This window comes from Nyctibius grandis, chromosome 29 (genome assembly GCF_013368605.1).
Source record: "Nyctibius grandis isolate bNycGra1 chromosome 29, bNycGra1.pri, whole genome shotgun sequence".
Taxonomy (NCBI): Eukaryota; Metazoa; Chordata; class Aves; order Nyctibiiformes; family Nyctibiidae; genus Nyctibius; species Nyctibius grandis.
In genome coordinates, this window is record NC_090686.1 from 4918798 (window position 1) to 4942522 (window position 23725).

Below are 23725 nucleotides of genomic sequence, written 5' to 3' on the forward strand. Positions count from 1 at the left end.
TTGTGTACCATGGCACTGAACTTATGGCAACCGTGTAACTTGAAAGCAGTGTTGCTTGCCAATGACAGAGGTTTCTAAATCAATAAATACATTTGGAAACAAGAGAACAGTTCACAATATAAAAGCACGGTACCTGAAACCAAATGCTACAGTACGGTCACAAGGAGCTGTTCTGTAGGACTGTGTAGACAGAACAATGGCAACAAAAACTCCCTCTACAAAAATAAAATGCTTTGTTAATAACTACTATTACCTAAAGTCAGGTAAATCATGCCAGGTAGCACAAAATACAGTAGCTGCAAAACGCAAAATAATTTGGTAGGCCCGTCTAATTCTTCAGCAGAAATCAAGGGGGGTTCTCTGTTCCTTCCTTAAGCCTTTTTCTTTTTTCTTCCAGTGTTTGTTTAAATACATTTTTCAAGGTATTGTAAACATAGGGTCCGTCTTCAGAATCGAAGCTTGTCTGGTAAAAGGGAGAAATTTAAGTTTAGTTGTTAAACTACAGCAAAATGCAAAGTAGATGACTGACATTTTTAAAAAAATTAGCTTTAAGATTATCAAAGAAAGTATGTTTCATGACAGAGTACTTAATGCTAAGTATTTTCAATTTTATGCTGACTAGACATTAACAAACTAGCAGAAGGAGAAATGTCATGATTGTTCTAACAGGTGACATGTCTGTAGATCTACAAGAGCTTAGGAAGCAGCATGAATGTTCTGTTCAAATAATTTCACCTGCTGAATCTGAGAAGAAATCAGCTCTGAGCTGAGCAATCAAAAGCTTAACCTGTCACTGTTAGTCAAGGATTCCAAAAGCAGAAGTTATTTACACACATCCTATAGCAAGGGCTCGAAACAGAACTGAATTGCAATGTAATTTCAGAAAATTATTTAATCTGATGGAAAGGCTCCAAGTAGTACAGAATCTACCAACGCCTTTGGTAAGCTACTCCCAGTAACTAATTATTCTCACCACTTAAAAATTATCTTTTCCCTAATTTGAAGAAGTCCATGAATTGGCAGTGATCCAGAAATAGAAAAATGAGACTACAGGATTAAGGCTGGCTGTAGTGACAGGATTTAATTTTGTTGAGAATATTTCCTACCTTTACATAGCCTGATTATTATAAAATGTAAACTCCCAAATAAATCAGCATGAGTACACTAAGTGTGAAGGAATTACTGTAACTTTTCTCACAGAGGCTTCCTCTGTGTTTCACCCTTCATGATTTAAAACAAACAAATCTGATGTCATGGACAAATGGTTACTTGCCTTAGTGAAAGCTTTAATAGCACGAGCAAGTAAGGCCTCCTCCACATCAGCTGGTAGCATTTGCAAGTTCACCACACAGTGTAAAATACAAAGGATAGTCTGACACTGCTCCTGGTGGGTAAAAGGAACAGCAGCTCATTAGAAGAAATATTTGCATGAAAAACATTTAACTTTCAGGTTTTGTTAATTGCTGTTTAAATATCAGGCTGTGCCTTCCTGTATTGAAACCTTCAGGTGTAGGAGTTGGGGAGGGAATTTTCAGAAGCCTGAAGAGCCTCTACATAATTATTTCAGTCATGATGGGAGAAATTCTTCTCTTGTAGCGTACCACAAACTGCTCTGGAAATTTCTAGGAGGTCAGGCGTGCATCTGGAGACTTATTTTGCAAAGTTCCCTACCTGAACGGTAGCATTCATGTGAACTGGCATAGAAAAAGTGAGATTTGATCTTTTCAGCCCAAAATGCTACGCATGTTTAGGGCTCTTTCCCCAACTAACGTAGGATGATCTGCATCTCTGTCCTACCAAGTCTCCTTCACCATTAAAAGAAGCTTGCAGAAAGACACCTGGGCAGTGCTAGCAAGGATGCATAAAGGGAGAAACAGTATCCTTGTGGCTGCTAGTTACCATCCCTTTCCCAAGGGAGACACATCTCCACAGTGGAAGTCACTTAACAGTGAAAATTAAATTAAAACTCGAGGGATTTCTGGGAAGAGCAGCTAAATATGCACCAGCACATCTAGGGGGCTGACTGGCTGGAGAGCAGGTTAGCAGGAAAGAACCTGGATGTCCCAGTGCATACAAAGTTGAACATGAGCCAGCAACGGGCCCTTGTGGTAAGGGCAGCTTAAGAGCATCCTGGGCTGCATTTAGACAGAGAGTTGCCAGCAGGTCAATGGAGGTGACACATCTGGAGTGCTGGGTCCAGCTCTGTGCTCCTTGGTAGAAGAAAGACATCAACACACTAGAACAAGTCCAGCGAGGGGCCACAAAGATGATTTAAGGGACTGGACCATCTGTCATACAAGCAACCTGCTCTAGGTGACTCTGTTTTGAGCAGGGCAGTTGGACTAGAAGATACCCAGAGGTCCCTGCCAACTCAACTATTCCGTGATTCTGAAATAACATAGGATAAGGTAAGATAAAATTAGTATTTTAAAATTTAAAAAAACCCCATAATTATTATTCCTTTCCCATTCATTTATAACAGGTGTCAAGCAGTTATGTTTTACTTAATACAAAGAGAAAGTTAAAACTCTCATAGAGTAGAAGAATGCTTCAGGAAGAAACATGATGTTTTTAGATGAACTCTGGAATTCTGAATGTCATGTCATGAAGGTGGTGACTGCACATAAAGTTCTGACCACCTATTGATTAGAAGCTGTATTCTTGGATATCGTGAGGCACTTAAAAGGGGCCCTATTTTCTTCATAAATATTTCAGAAACAAAGAATTCCCAAAGGATTAGGAAATGAATTTGTGTAATTAAGAGATCAAGAATAGAGGAAAAAAAAATATTTTAATTTACCTTGCATCTAGCCCTTTGGGGAAAGCACAATTAAACAGCTGGGATCAGAAGTACCTGTTTTTCATAGGGATTTCAGAATACAGATGGCCACAGTCCTGACTTATGTAGGAGAATTTGGCCTGGCTTCTGATTCCTTGAATTGGCAAACTCTTCCTATTCCTTGCCCCAGCTCTTCCAAAGCTGATGGATTCAGATGTTTGCACAGCAAATATGACAACCATTAAGCACAGCTGCCAGATGTGACATTAACAAAAGCTAGACATCGAGTCACAGAGAAAAGGTTTCTCATCTTTGCCTCCGGATCTCAAACTGCAGAATTTGCAGGGAAATACACTGAAGTTGAGCTTCTCCTGAATGGTGTTCAAAGGTAGTATCTGGTATTTTTCTTATAATAGTCATCATCATAGTATTGATTACAACTCATACTAGTCAATACCAAAATAATCCTCATTCTGATTTTTAAAGAGATTGAAGTTGCCCTTTAAAAGTGCAATTCCCTTGCCTGAAGGCCATAAATGAATAGTTAAACACACAGTAACAAAATGTCCTTGGCAGTTCAAGAGTGAATTGACATATATAATACCCACCTTTCTCAGTAAGTAAAGCGCATCCTGTGATTCTGTGCAATTTTTTGCCAGCATGTCAATATCATCTTTGGATATAATAGGTTCTTTCAGCTGCTCTATCCAGGACCACATCAAGCTACAGAGGATAAAAGGATCTCTCTCGGTACAGATTTTATCCCAAGCTCCATCTCGTGAATTCAGTTCTTTCTTAAAAAAAACCAAACCAAACCAAAACTGAAAATGCATCATCTATTTACTTTTGCCAGCATTCTCTTCGATTGTAGCAGTACTTGGCTGCTTACATTCCAACAAAAAAGAGATGACTTAAGAGTTACAAAAAGAAAATATTTCTAGTTTTTTTCCAAAGCATCACCATTAATCAGCAGTGATTCTTTAAAACAGAAGGATGACATACACAGTGCAGCTCAGAACCCCCAATTATGTAGTAGAATACATAAACCAGCTTTGGATTCCAGCTTCAAAGCAAACGTTGCTAGGAGGATTTGGTTTTGAGGATAAGTAGCTAAGTTCCTACTAAATTCTTTTACACACAGAATCCTCTGATTAGTTCTGAGAAAGCACTGATTGAAAACAACACAGCTCTACCTTGAAATCTGCAGTACTTTTATGCTACCAGCAGCCAAGCTGCAACCAGAGATAATTGCATCAATGTTCTTTAGTTAGTAAAATGAATGAACACAACCAGAAACAATGTTCTAACCTCCTGCTAGAGACCAAAACTTGTAGGTGCATTTTGCTTGCTTTTGAAAGAACTGCTCCGTAACTGATAAAGACAATAATTTACTGAACCACAGTATAAACTGGCGTCCCAATGTGCTACTTCAAAGCACGTGGTGGCGTTTTTGCCATTCTAGCCATTAACCTGGGTGAAATACGCAGAGCCCCTAACAGTGAATCAAGTTAAAAATTACCTGCCACATTTCTACCTTCTGCTTCACTTCATCCTCTCCCAGAAATTCATTTATATCTGCAAGCGCCTTTGCTGCCAAAACCCTTCGGGCTTCCAAACTTAATTCTGACTGCAGAACAATGTGTGGAATTGCCTCTGACACATCTTTGCTGCCTTGGCTTTCGTATCCAATGGAAAATTTCACTTTAGAAGAAGAATCGGAGTCCTCGGAGGCATATACTCTTCTGCTATACATATTAGTCTTGCGGTCTTTTCTATGACCAATCTCATTGGTAAAATGATGCCTTGGCATTCCAGGTTCCCTGGTATTGTGGATAGATGCTAGACCTGAAGAAAAGGTTCTGCTGCGTTGTACTTCTTTGGTAGAGTTCCTGCCGTGATAAAGTGAGGATCCATCTTTTCGTCCATCCACTTTAAATTTACCTTCATTCCAGAACACGCACGTGTTACGCACTAATGCTTCTTTGTTTAAATCCAACCGTGGCTTTTGTTTGCCTGTGGCAGAACATTCCTTACCGCTGTTCTGCTTAACTTTGTTGTACAGTAATATCTGAGCAGGTACTGTCCAAGCAGTTTCTCCTTGTTCTAAAAGAAACTCAGTTCTCCTTAAATCTGACTCACTATAGCTTAGACGCCTTTTCAGGTGAGTAAGAGGCTGAAGGCATTCGACATTCCTTCTCTTCCAAAGAGGATCACATTCATGTCCCAGAGAGAAAACGGAATGCTGGGTCTTAAAAGTGGCCGAGTGGGTGTGGGAGGAGTCTGACGTGTCACTGTCCTGCCTTGCGAGCTCTCTGCCTAGCTGTGTGGACAACAACTGAGCAACAGTCTTTTCAATTTCAGCGGAGAGATCTGGGATATCCAACACTTCTGCCTCTACCACTTGTCTGTTTTCAGCCAAGTCTAGCAACAATTTGCAAACTAGATGAATAAGTTTTGGCACGTGTTTGAGATGCCTGCTCTCATAACCATGGAGCAGATGTCTCTGACGGGTCAGGTACTGGGACAGTGTCACTGTGTGTGCCTTGGGCTCACAGCAGGCAAATACATTTCTCAGAGGAACCAAGAACTGGGTGAATTCTCTGACGCATAATAACTGCCCTCTAGTCTGAATAGAATTAGGCCTTTTTGCTCTGACAAAAAGAATTGCTTGATCAGCACTCATTCTGGTTGCAAAAACTAAGTAGCAAGCTATTAGAACACCTGGAAAACACAAAACCAAGCATTAGTTGAAGAACAATCAGACTAAAACAAATATTCAGTGGAACTATAGGATAAAAATTAATATAGGTAAAGATACAGGCTTTATGCCCTCTATTATGTGATGCTGTTACCTAAGTATAATTGCATTTATTTGACCCCGAGATAGTAAACTCATTCTCACTACACTTTCAGTGAGAGCTAGTTTCTCACCACAGCATCTCGAGGACTTCCATCATTTCTGAACACACAAACAACAGTGGCTTCTACAGGAAGGACATAGGCATAAAGTTCTTGAAAGGGACAGAAGTAAATTAAATTTTATCTGCTCCACTAAATCTACCTGATCTAACAATGAGTGGCAGGTTTGTAAACATGTAATAAATACTGGAAAATGAAAGTGTACTAGGTGCATTTTTCCCATCAAAAAGAAGCTGTCCCATTTGAATAGAACAAGGAATTATTATACTGAGTCAAAAATTTGCTAACCTTACAGGTTACTGTTTTAATACACTAGAACTGATCTCCTCCTGCCATTCAGATCATTTTCACAAATTTGTTTAGTGTTTTTAACCATTGTATAGATGTACATCTTGCAATGATAGAGAATCTAAACAAATTACTAATAATTTATAACCAGAGACTGTTTTTCATTTTTAGAAAACCAATTCTGTTATCTTGCAGTAAAGCACATACCTGTCCGCCCAAGTCCTGCATGACAGTGGACAGCTACCCTCCCTTCCTGTAACGCGAAAGCCATGACTTTCACCATATCAAGTATAGTCGTGAGAGATGCCACTCCATAATCCTTCCATCCAAAATTATAAAAATAAACTGAAATAAAAAGAGAGAGTAATAACTCTGTCATATCAAATGTAAAATTTTCAGTACTATATGCAAAGAGATGACTAATAATAATTGATAGTACTAAAATTGCGTAACGGATCTTAGAATCTAACTAGATATTGTTTGCAAGAGATTATTTTCCCATTTCAGAGTACGCTTGCTATTGAAATTTGATAAATACATGAAGCTAGCAAACATTTGTCAAACTAAAGTTGAGCTAGAATGTAAAAGGTGTAATAAAAATGAGTGATTCATACAAAAATTACTGAGCTATATATAGGTACGGGGTAATTTTTCTTTTTAGAAATAAAAGCACTTCTTCAGTCAAAAGCTGTTTCTTACAGAGAGGCACTTTTCGTCATGAAAATACAAAAGTACTGTCAATACAAATGTCCTCAAACGAAATAACCTTTTATAGGCTAGATAAGAGAGCACTAATCGTACCAGAATTTGAAACACCATTGATGTTTTGTATATTTGGGAACTCAGAAGAAAAAGAAAAATTTAACCAGGTCTTGTCCTTTCTTTATAAACACCTAAATATAAACCCTCTGTCTCACTCTACATACATACAGTCTTGGATGATGTGATGATTGGATGATTCACTCTTGCTTATATTTGCACTCTTGATTATATTTGCCAAGTTTCATGTTTACATCCCATTTTGTGCAATATTTCTTATATAGCTGCTTGCTTTTAACACATGAGAATTCAAGGAAAAATACCTTTAAGTGCCAAAATCAATAATTAATGAGGAACAGCAGCAGGAGTGAACTTACTTCCAGCCTCCATGAAAGCTTCAGGAAGGTAGGTGAAGCCGCTTTCTTGTTCCAGTGGATTCCCACAGCTCGCATGCTCCCCAGGACACTGAAGGTTAATTATGGTTTTTATGCCATATCTTAAGGAAGGAATAGATGAGTCAAAGTATTATACGCAGCCAAAATCTCATTATCCCATATTTTCTGACACACACATCTATTCCCAGTGGAGAATAAATCTTTACCTGTATATTGTTAAAATGAAAGGATCTTTATCAACAATCCAAATCTATGTTGAAAGAGAAAATGGATCAGGAATTACACTAGTAATACCTACAAGAAACAACGACTAAATTTGTTACCTTTCAAACTGTTCAATAATGTTGTACTTGTCAATTAATTCTGTCGAGGGTCGAGCCATAGCCAGTATGTTATGTGTTATCCTGAGAAATTAGAAACGTAGATAATAATGTTATTAATAATTTACTGGGTATTCATCTATCAAAAAAAGAATACTATGTTATTTTCAAGAAAGACAGAATACCTTGCTGACTAACTAGAAATGATTTTTTCCAAACATTCTACTATCATGTAGTGTTAGTGATAAATCCTGTTAAGCTGATACAGATACTACATATCAAAAGACCATTACTGGAACTGTTTAAATGCCAGGCCAATGAACATATTAAAAAATTCCTTTGAATAGAAATCTGGACTCAGCTCTCTGGCCCTTTAAGGTTTGTATGCTTCTGAATAGCATTTGTTGTTACAAAAAAATAAGTAAGAGAGTAAAGATACGTTTTATGTGAATATTACTGTATATGAGTGTGGTTTTGAACACATACCTTACATTATTTCATCTTCAATAAATATGTTTACTTTTAAACTCTACTATGAACACATTTTAATGAATTTGCATTTTAAATCTCAGCAATAACCGTCTACAAGCCAGAACAGTTGTTTGTAATTCATGACAGGTATTTATACTTTTGGATCTGAACCAAACTCATCGTAAGTGAACAGAAGTCTTTCATCATCTTTACTGGGCTATGTACAATGGCCATTATGGTTTAGTGTTAAGCTGTAACTCTGAATCAATCTATCATTATGTTTTACACTTAGCAGTAGCTGATTTAAAAAACCTCATTATTTTACTTTGAGTTCTCACTTTCAATAAATACCACAGATGCAGCTACATTTAGTGAGAGTAAAAGCTGTTTATTACCAAGAAGAGTAGAGCCCTTTAATGGCTTGCTCCTCGTCACTCCATCGAGCTGGGTTTTCATACTTGCAAGCACGTCCACCACATGCCATTGAACACTGCATGGGACCAGGAATGACATGGCGAAGGTGCTCCCCTACTTTAGTGTATTTTGGTGACGGACGCCTCGAACTTTCTAGAACACAGGCAAAAATAGATTTAGTATGGAAGCTTAGAAATTCATCTCCACCTTAAAAGTATCAGTTCAACCTTAAATTGACGCAGTTACAAACAGCATAAATACAAGGAAGATATATTTAATGCTCATTTTTCAACACAGACTTAAAATAAGGATTCTGAGGGGGAAAATTGCTTGAATTACTGCAGAAGTTGTTTTTTCTCACAGTAACTTCACTTTTTCTGCTGAATTTGGAGGTGTGTGATATCCTTTGCAACAGAAAAAAAATTCACAGTCCTTTTCCACCTGCAATCGAAAATACTTAGCCATGTACTTGGTGTATGTGTGAACGTGTGCTTCTGTTTTACCTGTTCTCTATAGCTGAGCTGTTAGTGAAAAGCCTGTATTAATCCTTGAATAAGGAATCAGTGAACAAAACATAAAACACAGGGAAAAAAAAAAGTAACACCCAGTATTTCATGCATACATATAAAATATCATTTACAGAACAAAAGTATATTAATATAATACCAAGAAAATACCCAGAACTGCCAACAGTCTTAATGAAAAGTACTTTACTTTTTTTTTCAGGAAAAGTTGCATCCAGCTCCTCGGGGCTCAGGGACGATACCGCCACCATAACCCGGTGAGTCGATGATGAAAGTACCTCTACAACCGAGCTCCGGCGCCGCTGGGTCATGCGAAGAAGGGGATCGGAGGAAGAATGCCTCCGCCCCTGGAAAAAGCTGCTAAAAATACTCACTGCCGAGCGCCTTCGGGGTGAACCCTGCATGACTGACCAGCCCCAGCCACCGGCTAGGAAGGCTGCTGGGACGCACTGGTAGGAAACCCAAGTTGCTCAGCACTGAAGTTGCGGGGAGATGTGCATCCTTCTGTGTGCTCCAGGAGCTAGTCAGCATGGGCTGAGCTGTCTCCATAGTAACTAACAATGAGGGCGCTGCTGCCAGCTATCCTTGGGGCTGCTCGGTTCTATAGGGATTGAGTGTGTTTGGGACAAACTGTTCCGCTGCTTGATGAAAATAGTTGCATTTCAAGTAGATAATTTTGAAAACGGACTGGGCACAACCAAAACATTTTCCACAAACAATGAGAGTATTTAGTTAGTTGTAAATAACATGCATTCAGAACTCGCTAAGACACAAAATACTAGATTGAAAAGAACAATCAAAATGTAGCTGGAGGCTCTGCTTCCTGAGAAATCTGTAAGTACATTATACTCCCCCACCTCTTGGTTTAACATTCCACAACCACCTCTCCTCCTCCCCTTAGTGGCTCCAAAATGCATCATTAGCTCTGTAATGATTGGGATTAGTGTGTTCCTACTGAAATGGTTCAGTACATGATGAATTGTAGACTGTTCGCTCTGGACCATTCATATCTTCTAACAAAACACAACTTGTTATTCACAACAAAAGGCTTATTTTTTTTTCAGGGCACAGCTTTTTTATTAAGCAAAGCTGTTAGCCCTACAGACTGAGATAAAGCAGATTATGGGGAGGAGAAGATGTATCAGTTGAGTGCTTTATGCTTTTGAAGGTAGATATTAGGTGGCAAATTGGCTCCCACTTTGCTTCCAGTGTGCTAAGGAGAATGAGCTGGCCAGAAAGATTGCAACACTCTCAAAAGTACAAAATTCTCATGCAGCTATGCAGAGAACAGAGTAGAGCAATGCTAAAAAAACCTTTGTCATCCCACTGTCTGTGCATCAGGCTGCACGTTAAAGAGAGAGAAACTGGGAAAATCAAGAAAACTCACCATAATTTGTTCAATAAGCAAATTAATCCCATTGCATTTTCGTAAGGATATATACTATCTTCAGTCTGTGTTCAACATTTCTTATTGTACTCCGAAAACAGTAACTCTTACAGAGGAATTTGCATAAGAGAAAGCACTCTTCTGATAAAAATTCATTAGGCAGAAATCTACTGTTTCTTCTAGGTGCTGAACAGAAATCGAGTGACTGAATTTTGAACACTGCACCCCAGCTCTTAAGGAGACACCGTTAAGGTTTGCTGTAGATGCCAGGCCTGAAACATCAGTAGTCATGTCATAGGAGAAAAGAAAAATTTTAAAAGTGACTGTTAGCTGTTGGCTTAAAACTCTGACTTTTCTAATTCGACAATAAAGCTGATATCAAGAGGTGAGGAAATAATTAAATATGCTTTTATTTTGGGGGTTGGGTGGAAGAGAAAGGAGATGAAAAAGGCTATTTCAAGTGCTACCTATATCCAGGAAACATGAAAAATGTTTTCTAATTCATTATATTGCTCTCTTATATTTAATTATTTTTCTCTTTCTCCTCCCAGAAACTTTTCTTCAGTATATATCAAATGATAGTGGAGCCAAATATGAGCAAAATAAAATGCTGCACATCATTACTTTCCTACTGAATCTACCAGGATTTGCAAATACTCACCCAAAACAGTAAGAAATAATTACATCCCATAAGACTTGAAATACTTTATTAGAAAGGGGCATTTTGTTGAAGGCGTGTTTGTATTTTCAGAGCGCTAGGCAGTTTCTGAACACAAAAATCACATAGTTTCTTCAACTAAGAGATGTGACAATGTGAAAGTTACAGAAAAGCTGAACACGTTAACACATCGTGGTGACGATAAAGTAATGCAGTTTGGTCTTGTTATGGACATTTTATGTTTATACTTGGGGATAATATTTCTGGGGGGTTTAATTTTCTATGGAAAATATATTTTTTTTCAGAATTTCTCTAAGCACTTTTTATGAATGGCATATGAGAGAAAAAATATTACCTGAGCTCATATTTGCAAGGTACAGACTGCTCTCTAGCAACGATGAATATGGTAGTTGATTTTGCAGCAAAACTCCTGCAGCCATTGCAGTACCTGTTGAAACAGTAATATGTTCACTGAAAACGTGCAGCAGAAGCTTGAAAATGAAAAATAAGGCTGAGTACCTGGCACCTGGTTATAGAGTTGTCCATGGCTTAAGATTTGGGCAGTCAGACATGGACTGTACTTTCTTTTTTGGTGTGCAGTCGCCTTAAAATTCAACAGCTTCACTGTCTGTCCTAGCAATTAAAAAGTTTAATTGATTGTGTGTTCCTGGCTCTAGAGTTTGGCTGATTATGTACTTTGTAACTGCGTGGTTTATATGGACAGGAATCACTCAACTGCAAGCTTTTAATGTAATATCTTGATTTTTCTCAAATTCTTAAAAGTAAACATACGAGCAGAGATCTTGAACTGACATCTTACGAGGGGCAGTTTCAGCAAAGTTAATGATATCATAATGGCAGTGAATTTCTAGATCACACCATCTATAATTTCAGTTGATACTTCAGTTGAGACTATCCACAAGTTACATGCCTTCTCTGCTCCCTTCCTTCTGCTCCTTGTTCTTAGTCTGTTGGCAAGTTTGAAGTCACATATATGAAGATTCTCCTCTAACAAGAAAACTGAACACAAGACTCTGTCTAAGCAGAAAACAGATTTTTTCATGCTTTAATGTAATTTCTAATACAAGGTAAGTCCTGCCCTGAAGACCTTCTACCTGACAAAAAGAAAGCTAAAGGAAAGCTGTAAATGTGAACACATTAATCAGTCACTGTGATGTTTAAATAAACCATTTACATGGATCCTGAGTGGAAATTCTTACCCAGTATAAGATTACCATTCTGTTTCTCTTATCTCTATAGGAGAATAGTTGCAAGTGTAACAAAAAGCATTTTTTTAATACCAAAGTAAGTACATCTCTGCTGTATGTGTAACTACTGCAACTTTTCTAAACAGACAAACCCTAGGTCCTAAATTCTGCAAAACCAGTATTAGGATTCAGCAGTGTTTTAAAAGGCAGATTTGCTAAAAAAAAAAAAATAGTACTGTGGGGATTAGGTGGTTGTCCTGGTTTTGCAAGGATAAAATTTACAGAATCAATTTTCTGTTCCATGTTGTTTCAGTGTGTGGCCAGCTTGTGGGCTGGTGATCAAGGCCATTAGCAGTTAAACCCAGGGCAGCTGCCCCAGGCTGGCCCCCAGGTGTGTTCTGTAACATCAACCTCACGTTCACTATAAATGGGAAAGCTGCTGGGGAGGGGGCTGTTTGCTCTGCTCTCTTCTTCCTTCTCTCTTTCTCCTTTTACTTTCTTCTCAACGATTGCTGACCCTGGAGGGACTTGCCACCGCTCTATGAGCTAAGTATAATTTTGTTTGTGTTGTATTAGCATTGATATTGGTTTCCTTATTTTATTAAATCTGTTTAAATTTTAGCCTGTGAGTCTCCCTCCTTTTCCCAATTCCCTTTCTTGGTTGGGGAAGGGACGTTGGGTGACAGAACAACTGGTTATTGTTTAGCCCTGGGTGCAGGCTGAACGAAGACAGTGGTATAACAGTCCTGTGCTGGGTTGAAGTGTGGTGTTAACTACTTGCTGTTCATCATCCACCTTTTATCTATAATTCTGCATAATTGTTTTTAAAGTAACTATTTAAATAGATTCAAATAAAGTTTCATTCATTCAGATTATTATCTACCACATACTTGAATAAATTGAAATTATTCTTCCAACAATGCTAGTGGACTTTATTCCCCATCAAAGTCACCTAGTACAGCTCTGTCCTTTTCAAGATGCTTAAAGGTGGGAACAGAATACACACACACATTAATAACCATTTAATATTGCTGTATCAGTCACCTCAAAAAGATAAGAATTACATTTGTCTGTGAAAGCTAAAAAGCCTTTTGAAACTTCAGTGATGCTCAGAAATGCATTTCTAATGTAAATATATTAATAAGAATGTGAATTAAGATCAATCTTAATAAAGATTAAAGAGTATCTGGAGCATTTTCTACTCAGCTACTTGACCATCTCACTCTGCACTTTTAAAAGTCAATCCCTTAATATATAGACAGGAATACTTGCATATAATTGCATTCTCTTTGGAGAGGCTCCAAAACCTCTAGTTTTTTTTTCCAGCGGACTTTGAAATCAGTAAGAGATGGCTTTCATGATCAGAGGAAACTTTGTACCTAAAGAAATAATTTTGGTTTATCCACAGAAATTCTTTTTAGAGTTAATAGAGTTGAATTACCAAAACTGTTGGTTTCTATTTCTCAGAAAGATCTCTTAAAAAGCTTATAGCTTTTTTTTTTCTTAATAGCTTGTCCAGATAACATACAAACATTTGAAACAGACTTGTCTCATCATATGGGCAGCAGAATCACCACCAGTATGAGTTTAGTTTTCCTGTTTCTTGTACCCAAGTGTTTTAGAAAAAATGAGATGAAATACCAGAGATATTTCTATCATCCAAAACTGTTCTCCTTTTTTTTTTTAACCAGAATTCAGGCTGACAAGGACTCTTAACTGAAAAGGGAAGAGATGGAGATTAATGCAGAAGATAATATACCTGCAGTATTACAAAATACTAGCACGATTGTTTTAAACAATGTGCAATTGTAAAAGAGGTAAGTAATGTGTGTATTTGCTGTGTAACAAATTAGACTTCCCTCAATTTTGTTTCAGAAGATACACCAAATCTATATTTCCTGTTCTGTATAATTAGGCAGTTCCAACTGACTCAAATATTTTGTCTGTGTGCCTTTCAGTTTGTTAGATTTACTTCCTGACAGGTGTCTTAAATACCACAGCGTGATCAATGTGAGCAATTCCCTTGTATTTATTTCTGAAAAAAAGTTCAGTAAGACTGTGACAAATTACTTCAGATTTATATTGCACTCCCTTGAACAGATGTAAAATGTAATTTGGGACAGGAAGTACTATTTCAGTATTGATGTTACTAGTGATGGGTATTACATTCCTGCACAGATAAAGAGCTTTAAAAGTAAAAATAGTGCTTGGGTAAAAGAAACAAGTCTCTCCTGATCCTTCTATGTACCAGATATATTAGTTTTTAAAAGATCCTCTTCAGCATTTTATCACATGAACACTTGATAGATGCTGGAGAAAAAAACAAGCCTGGAGCTTTATTCCAGGTCATGGTCCTCATTAGGTGTCTGAGGGAACTGAGTCACATGCCTGGTGGCAATCACCATGAAGCCTTAATCAGATCCGTTATCTCTGACAGGCATTTCTATTGCCATGAGAGCAAAGAAGCTCGTCTTTTAATTCCTGGTTCCCAATTCAAGAAATGGAATGGTGTTGCAGGTGATACTCCATCTCTCTATGTTTTATCACAGGAAGCGATGTCATTAAGCTTGCATAAACAACACAGCTAATGAAACCAAAACATAGTCACAAATGTCTGTGTTGTTGGCTGACTGAAGTAAATAGCAGTACCACATTGCCCAAGGAAACAAGGGTCTCTTGAAATCATGATACACCGTCAGATGTCAAGCACTAAGGGGGATATTTCAGGAGGTCCTCTACAGGTGTGGATTTCATACCTGTTTTGATGTCTCTAGGTATTTTTGAGGTGCTTTTTTTTTTTTCCACTTTTGAGCAGACCAATTCCTAACAGAAAGGATAAAACATTGTTTTTTCCTGTTGGTTGTACGGTTGATTCACTTGTGTTTGGCAACATGACAGCTGTCAAGTCCTACTCACTGCTTCATACATGCAGAGGTGATTTTCTTGCAGAGGAAATAGTATGGGCACGCTGCGCTGTCACAGGTGAGATCACTCTGTGCTTCCACCTTCTTTTAAGGAGTGAAACAGCCTGTTGTCCACATCTATTTCCTCTGGAATAAAAGCACTTCTCTTTGTAAAGTTACACACTGAGTAGTAAAGTGCCATGCAGCAAATGGGACAACTGGGAGATGAGGGATCCACAAGGAAGCAGGTACTGCAGCTAGCTGGTGGGCAGACTTTCAAAGGAGGTGTACCTTACTGGTTCACACGAGCAGGCTGCACGATGGACTCGGCACACTAGCAATGAGGTGAGCAAATTAGCAACTGGCTTAGGTGTCACTCTGCCTTGTAACAAGGAAGATTCCTTTTTAGTGTTTCAGGATCTGGAAGTCAGTGGCTTCCAGTCACTGGGCTGAATTTTTGCTCCAGAATGAAATGAGAGAAAGGAACAATGTCTAATGTTTTAGCAGCCAGAAAACAATTATATAGCCAAAAGGTGATGAGACAAGATGCTGGTCTCACTCGACCTTAGCAATTAAGATGGTTATTTAATAGATGCAATTACTACCTTTGACTGCAGAACATGTTTTCAGAACAGAGACAAGAGCTTGCATTCCAGACTGGAACTACTCCAGCTGGGGCCAGTAATCCCATTGCAAAGCTCCCCACTGCATTTCTGTGGAACTATCTATCTGCTAATAGTGAGGTCCCCTCTCTCCAGATTCGTGTGGATTTGATAAACAAGAATACAACAGCAGACCACACATTTCAAAAGATTACATTCATGTATTAACATGAAAAAAAATCTTGTATAACCTTTCATTTTTAAAATATCAGTGTATAAGAAAAGCTGTTTTAAACCTCAAGTATATTCATACAACACAGGCAAATGCTGATGCTTATGCCTGTCACATAAAATTTTCAGGTTATTTTTACTGTCTTCTAAAGTGATTTTGTTCTCTCCCTATCACAGTCACATGCAAGTACCTATCCAGCAGCCACATTTTCAAAGGAACATAGTCAACTACAGATGCAGGTAGGGGCCACGTTAGCTTAGTCCCTAAGCACTCGGGTAACAGCTCTAAAATTTATTCCATGGCCTGATTCTACAGGTCTGGATCTTCTTGGGAAGCTCTGCTTTTTTGAGCAGTCCCACAGAAGTCAGCAGGGTATCTGTCTAAACATAAGATCATATGGGATAAAGTTTCATTGCCAAAATGCAAAGTTCTGCAAACTGCACTAATTAAGATGTTTTAGATAACTAAAAATAACTTGGGTAACTAAGACTAAGCAAAAATACGATAGTGTAAGGAAGATTGTTTATATTTAATGAAGTGGTTAAGAGCTACTAAATTATAACTTGGTCTCTAAATTCAGGTTTTAAATCTGATGTTTTAAGATAGACAGATCATGAGAGTTTCTAACAGAAAAATCTTCTAAATTTGCTGAGACGTAGTCACTTCTACAGGAAGCACTGGTAAATGAAATCATGTTTTAAATTACAAGACTGTCTCATTTTAACACTGCCAAGAATAACAAAGCATTTATTTCTAAAGTTTTGTAAAAATTTTAACAGTAGATGATGTTTTTTGTTAAACTTGATTACTATGAATACTGAAACAAAATGCAAAGGTGGTTCTAACATATATATCAGTAAAAAAGAAAAAGATATTTCACAAATACTTAAGCTACAATTAACAAAAGGCTTGAAGGCAGTTTTAGCACATATTTCAATAGGCACACACTCCCTAGGCTCATTTGAAATTGGAAATGTTTCCAACCTATGAGCAAACACCAAAAAAATGGAAAAAGAAAATAAACACAGAAAATAGGACAGAAAAAAGATAATTTAAACAATTTTTCGTATAGTTTAGTTATATGTAATTTACCCAGCAGAACAATACTATAGCTGTTGTAAAACTCTAGTGATTTCACTGGAATCACAAGAAGAACGGATTTGTATATACGTCTATACGTGTTTTTTCCCCTTTGGGAAAAAAATACTCACCATCTATTTTAAGTAAAAGGTGAATGTCATTTAATCATTAAGTTTGATATTTACAAAGGACTGTAACTGCTTTCATGTACAAAAGAGACAAAAGAATATAATTCATCATAAGATTATGTAGGTGTTGGTCTGGTGATTCAGTATTTGCTATTCATAGATTTTTTTGACATAAATAGCAAGAAACTGCAAGATAAACTGAGGGACAGGTCTACTGATTGACTTAATTTACGTGAAGTCATGTCGCAGTGTTAACGCAATGGTTAACAGAAGTTATTTTAAACTACCTTCAACAGGCTGGCAGCCAGTAATTACTATTGAGAATTATAAAGGAGATGGTGTAAAATGAATATATTAACTGTTCTACAAACAAGACTGGTGACTCAGATACCCTTGATCATGAATATTATGTTTACTAAGAGACTATCAGACTTCCAAGACTGACTACGTACAGAAGAATGAAATCTTGTCAGTAATGCATTTTAACAGCATTCAGAAGTGGAAAAGTTTAAAAATTAATTTAGCAAGTTAGAGGAATTATTTTTAAATCTCATATAGCCAAAACCATAGTAAACGCACATGAGTTTTAGTAGAGTTTCAGTAATTTCGGTTGAACACCTTACCTGTCACCCTGCAAAAAGAATAAGTGATTGCTGATCCCTTCATTGTTGCAGTATCACCCACAAGAAATTCACATTCTACAGAAGAGAAGCTGAATGATGTTGCCACGGTATTTCCTGTAGTTAATTGGATTCGTGATGGTAATCTGGGAGGAGCCACTAACTATCTTTTCTTAATTTAAGACTGTATGAGGAGTGCCTTACGGACTATGCAGATAATCATCTCATAAACTGCTTTCTGTGTCTGCCTAGATTTTAAAGGGATTGAGGCAAACAGGCCACACCAGCTTGATATTTTAATAACCGAATCTTCCTTTTTTTTTTCAGTTCACCTAATTTTCCTATTATCAACCACAAGTAAATATATATGTGTGTGTTTACATACATCAGACAACTAAGTGCATAGCTACAGAGATAATTTTGTGAAGTTACATTAATCACAGTTAAACTGATGATACACTAATTTTGAAATGCCATGAAAAGAAGAGATGTTTCATTGTTATCTGTGGTTACACCCTGAACAAAACATTTTTTTTCTCACCCAATAAAGCATAGAATATCATTGAAGTATTTACAATGAGTATAAATTAACTACATTAAAAGTAGTGTCTCAAAACCATAACAAAAATAAGTTCATCTGGATATAAAGGATGTAATCTACTAAAAACCAAAGCAAAGACTGTTGATTTAACTAAATGCTAGATAAGTAAAGTAATAAAACAAGCTAAATAAAATAGGATACAATATCTTATTCTACCTTACTAAATCAATTTCAAGCACTAAATATTAGCTGACCAAAAAAAAAAGTCTTTCATCTGTTTCCATCACTTCCCTGCATGTCTTAGTAAAAAAATCCCTAGTATTAATTAAGCACGACTCACTGCTCAGCATTAAAAACTCCTCCCAATTATTTAGAAACAAAGTATTTGCGCAAGCTTCTGCGGATAGGATATGTGTATTATTTAAACAAGCAAGGAGAGCAAGCTACAGGAGACAACTAAAAGCTGATGCCGACAACCTTATTAATTCCAAAAACATGGTCTCAGCTAAACACCTGCCTTAATTTGGCAAATAGATGAAGCATATAACAGGATAAAATGTTTAGTTCATTTTCAGAAATAATTTTGTAGTCAGACTTCACTGTTTTTTTTTGCTGTATACGGCCAAAAAAAAAATTATTAAAATCAGAATGAAGAAGAATCCAACTACTTTTCTATAGAAAAATTCATTTACTGAGAACAGAGACAAATTAACAAAGTAGTCCTTAAAATTACACATCTAGTTTCTTACTTGGGACAAAAAAAATGCACATGCATGAACTAAACTGCACCCAGTCATTTAAGTAAACAGCAAACATCATTTATATATATAAAAATTCATGCAAAAAAAATCCTTAAATAAAAATGGGGCTTCAAAAGATTTGTACACAATTTTGGAAGCCACACTAAGGTACTTTAGGTAGTTAAAAACCTGAACAGATTGTGGAGCCTAAATCCTACGTTGCACATCTTTAATATGCCGAGCACCCGCAGGTTCCTCAGCCTGCAGGTGGAACTGGAGGGCTCAGAACCTTGGAAACGCTGGTCCTTGCAGGTCCCTGTGTGACCAGCACTGGTGAACAGGCCCCCTGCTCAACGCCAGGCTGGGAGCACACTTAGGTATTGGTGAGAGCGGACCCCAAGCAGTCACCAAAGCACATCGCTGCTTTCGAGGCCCAGCAGAACATGGTGTTGAGTTCCTGGGAATTAAAGACCTTCAGCAGGAACCTGCATTCAGCACCATGGAAAATTTAGGGCAGAAGGAACTGGAGGTCAGCTAGTCCAACTCAAGGCAGGGCTGACTCCCAAGTTAGATCAAGGACTGAGATCCCCTCTCCAAAGACCCCTGCACAAGTAACACTCCTTGATAGCAGCATCACTTCTTGGTTTCATCACGCATTGTTCGCAGTCATTATAGAAGTGGCTCCAGAAATTACAGTCTCAGAATTATGAGTAAAGGGACACATATTTTTCAAGTGTCAGCACACAAAAAAAAAAAAAAGAGCTAAACAAATGGAGCATCTGGTAAAATGTTTTGTAGGAGGACATGGAGGAAGTTAGCATTTTTTTTAGTTGACTAAAGAACAAAGCACAGCTTCAGATAATTAAGAAATATTAATTAAATTGAATTCTTAATATAAACATACTCTTTTGGGGCAAGTTCTAAATGTTCACACTTGAGCAGCTGTCGCTGACACACTTAGTGACTCTTTTCATATGGATAATATTTCCCTATTTGATTCCAGAGCGGGGGGTAATTACTGGGTGGTTTGGATTCTCGCTGCTTTGATGTATGGATTTGTAGGTGTTAGAGGTTTGCTGGGTTGTCCTTCATACCTGTTCCTACATTTGTACTCCTCAGTATTAATGGCAGTTTATTCAGCTGAAGAACTCATTTCTTCTAGTGATCTGCAAAGTTTAGCTAGTTCCAGGAATTGGTGCCAAACATGTTTGTTCAAACAGGCTATGTCATCATATTTTTGTCAAGACAAGGCTTTGTGCTAACAGAGGATGACTTTTTGGGGGTGTTAACCATTAGGTTGAAAAAATTTGCCATTTCCAAGCAAAGAACACACGGAGTAGGTGGGATGCTAGTGACTAAACTAATAATCTTTCTCTCTCTAGGCTTGGCATTTTCCTATTTAAACAAAATGAAGAATCCCAAATCCTCTGGAAAATTCTATTGAACTATGACTGCCATTTAAAGATACTAACAAGCTTTTTAGGTAAGTAGAACAGGATCACCAGGCTTCTGGCAGCTTATTTCTCTTGCACAGCAGGGGCTGCCCCATGGCTACTTTACAGCGGACTTAGCAAATCCACCTGTCCCGTGACCTTAGGTACTAATTTATCGGATTAAGCAGGTAAAAGCTGTCTAAATTGTCTCTTAAGGAGCTGGATGCAATTAAAATGTTTGACCATTGCTTAGACTGCACTGTTTTCACTGGTACATAGACAGAATCAAAACATCAAATTATCCTAAAACTCAAAATTTACTGAAACCTAATTTACTTTAAGGTTACTTTTAAGTTAGGATAAACGATGTATTTAGATTCCTAGCTGGCTTTGGACATTTCCAGCTTCATCTTTTGCTTTTTGCTCTTCTCATAGTTTGGATAATAAGAATCAAGTAATGTTGCTTTATTTTCAGCTTGTATTGAAACACTCCACTGAATGCTTTAGTTTTGTGTAATTTTAAAACTGTATGAAATTTTTTATAAGTTTTGCTTTTATAAGTTTTGCTTTTAGATTTCTTTTTTTTTATACATTTCTGTCCCTTAAGCATAAAGCAGTATCACACAGCAAATCAATCACAAAAGCAGGGTCAAAGCCTATCTTTGGCAGATCTCGACTACACCAGCAGTGTTACAGTTGTGAGATAAAGACACCTTTAGATGCTCAATGAGATCCCAGAGCAGCAGCCCTGTGATCCCTGTCCTCTTTTATCACCTGTACCTCCCACGGTCCCTCTTTTCCTGTTTGCTCCACTGTTAGTTAGAATTGCCAATAAAGGATAAATGGAAATACAGTGAAATGTTAGGTAGAGGCAGCACAGTAACATGAAGATTTCAATTCACAAGACAGTGCTAAGACTGAAGAACTGTATCAAGTATTACTGACAGGTCACTCAATGCACTTGCAATGCAATAAGTGACTACAAGCCTAGGAAAATAGTCCAGAACCTCTTTTTAGCCACAGGCTTTAAAATGAAAGAAAAATCACAACTTAAACTAGATATAGATATAAAAAGGAAAGGAGAGGTGTCATAGAGCTATAGCAACCCCATCTAGCTCTGCACTGTGAGATAGCTCCTTTTCTAAATAGATGACACAGTGGTACCCACGTGCAAAGCCCTCATCCAGTAACGGTCTGCTCTGGGTCGGTAGCTCTGTCTTTGAAATAGCTGGCAAATGTCAGGTTGTTGGAAAACAGAGCAATTAGGAAGAAATCCTTCTTTCATAAATTTTAGAACTTCTGAAGAGCTACCGTATATTAAGCCAATTTGTGATGGCCTTTGCAAAAGCACTGTTCAATATACGCATAATTTCTAAGAAACACTGGACCTGCTGTGGGTGTGCAGAACGGTTGTCGAGTTTATGCACAATAAAACTGTCCAAAAACGGCAGACTAGGTAAAGGAAAGGAGGAAATGTTAAGAAAATCAAGTGGCTCAAAGGTAGCCAATCCTTTTAGGCGTTTTATCATGCGTTTTTTGCTAAGGAACAAAATGGTCAAGCTCTGTAACACAGGGAACTGTTTGAGTGAAGAACCAAGGAGGTCAATGGAATTTAATGTAAGTGGCCAGAGATGAAGGGTTGCAGGTGGCTGTATCTCCCTTGTGTTGCTGTGATAGCATTAAGGCCAGGATATACTCCAGAGTGGAAAGAAAACTGAGGAAATAGGTATATTTTTACGTATTTTCACAATTTCTACTCATGACCCATCTCATTCTTAATTTTACTATTATAAAAAAATACTCATGGTATAATTAGATTTACGATTAAGTAAAATATTTACTCAAACATGTGGAAGAAACACTATTCAGGTCGGTTTATGCTGCCACCCAGGCAATCACATGATGAGAGAGGATTACATTGCTAATTATATCTCTGAGGTGATATTCTTCCAGCATCTGGCCCTGAAGGCCGTCTCCCTAACTTATTTCCATCTTTCTTGGCCTACACGTGTGGCCCCATGTGTGTTTCACATAAACTACTGATGAAAACAAGAGATGGAGAAATGCTTTCAAGCAATACATAACTGCAAATACTTAAATGTATTTTGTACATATTCTTTTGGGAGTCATTACTCCACAGGCGTGGGGCTCAGTTTTACTAACTGAGGTGCAGGGCTCCTGAAAACATGGCTCTAAGAGAAGCAAAGCAAGGGAGCTGTGCAAAGGGAAAACGCTTAAGTCTAGGTTACTAATATACCAGGTAATCCCTTCTCTTTTTGTTAATCTACTGAGGAGTAGAGTTAGTCTGTTGGTAAAAGCAGTAGTAGCTCCATCTAAAAACTACTACGCTGTGTTTGAAGAATATGCCACATGCATGTCTGCCTTCTCAACTCCAAAGTGGACTGACTGAGCCGCGTTTTTTGAGGATGACTGGCTAAGCGATGGTCAGAGGTGGGGTACACCTATGGAAACCCTGCTGCCAAGGGGGAAGGCTCTTCCCATCGCCGGTATCGCCTACAGAAGCCGCGCTCCCCTGCTCTTATTCCCTGACAGACATACCCCTTGGCGAAGGTTAAATCCCGCAGTGTTATTTAGCAAACGCTGGCAGCGAGGGCTGGATTACCTTACAGTCCTACCTCCAGGAGTTACAGGTCGTTGCTCTGAAAACTCTCGGTGCCGGGCAAGCCACCCCGGAGGGAGGAGGGCAGCTCCCACCCCTCGGAACCCGGAGAGCTCGGGGGGCAGAGAGCGGGTGTCTGTGCGTGTTAAATTCTCAACGGAGGGCCTCTGCTCTGGATGTCACCGCGGCAGTGAACGTGGAACTGCCGGAGAACTTAGTCCCTAGCTGAGGCGGTGTGTCTGCAGTCTGTTTGTCCGTGCCGAGCGGGCTGTAGTCGCTTACCTCAGCGGCGGGCGGGCACAGGCAGCCCCCTGCCGCCGGGGCCGCCGCTCGCCCTCATCGCGCGGGCGAGGCCTGTGGCCGAGTCAGCGCCCGAGCAGCCGGGTCTCCCCCGGGCACCGGGGCAGGAGCCCTGGGGGCGCCGGGGGCTCAAACGGCCGCTGTCCCGCAGAGAGGACGCGCAGCCCCAGGCCGCCGCCGCCGCCGGGCGTGCCGCGCTGCCATGGCGACGGGGGCGGGCCCCGGGGGACCGGCGGGAGCGGGGCGACCCTGCCCCGACGGGCCGGGGGAGAAGGGGGGGAGTGGAGCGGGGCGGGGCGCGGTGCTCCCCGCGGGCGGAGCCGCCGCTGCGCGCAGGGGCGCGGGGAGGGCGCCGGACCCACCTGGCTCCCGCCGCGTCGGGCCGCCGCTCCGCCGCCCGGCAT

General features: G+C 38.9%; 1 protein-coding gene across 2 annotated transcripts; it reads right to left on the reverse strand.

Moving 5' to 3' along the window:
- On the reverse strand, positions 1 to 23725 carry PTPDC1 (protein tyrosine phosphatase domain containing 1). 2 transcript variants are annotated; one of them, XM_068419916.1, is made up of 10 exons: positions 23684 to 23725; positions 11270 to 11362; positions 8327 to 8498; positions 7464 to 7544; positions 7123 to 7241; positions 6194 to 6331; positions 4299 to 5500; positions 3388 to 3573; positions 1274 to 1384; positions 1 to 463 (listed from the first exon to the last, which is right to left on the reverse strand). In XM_068419916.1, the coding sequence occupies exons 2-10, from the start codon at positions 11352 to 11354 to the stop codon at positions 347 to 349; spliced, it is 2211 nt and encodes a 736-aa protein (XP_068276017.1). In that variant the 5' UTR covers positions 11355 to 11362; positions 23684 to 23725; the 3' UTR covers positions 1 to 346. The 2 variants fall into 2 exon arrangements, with proteins under 2 accessions (XP_068276017.1, XP_068276018.1); XM_068419917.1 differs by lacking the exons at positions 1 to 463; positions 1274 to 1384 and having other exon boundaries at positions 3480 to 3569.

Excerpts from the sequence above, each read along its gene's own strand:
- PTPDC1 (XM_068419916.1), bottom strand. The coding sequence starts at position 11,354 with ATGGCTGCAGGAGTTTTGCTGCAAAATCAACTACCATATTCATCGTTG. Across the intron at positions 7,545-8,326 it reads AAAGGGCTCTACTCTTCTTG|GATAACACATAACATACTGG; the intron begins GTAATAAACAGC and ends CTAATTTCTCAG. Across the intron at positions 3,574-4,298 it reads AGAAGGTAGAAATGTGGCAG|AAAGAACTGAATTCACGAGA; the intron begins GTAATTTTTAAC and ends GTTTTTTTTAAG.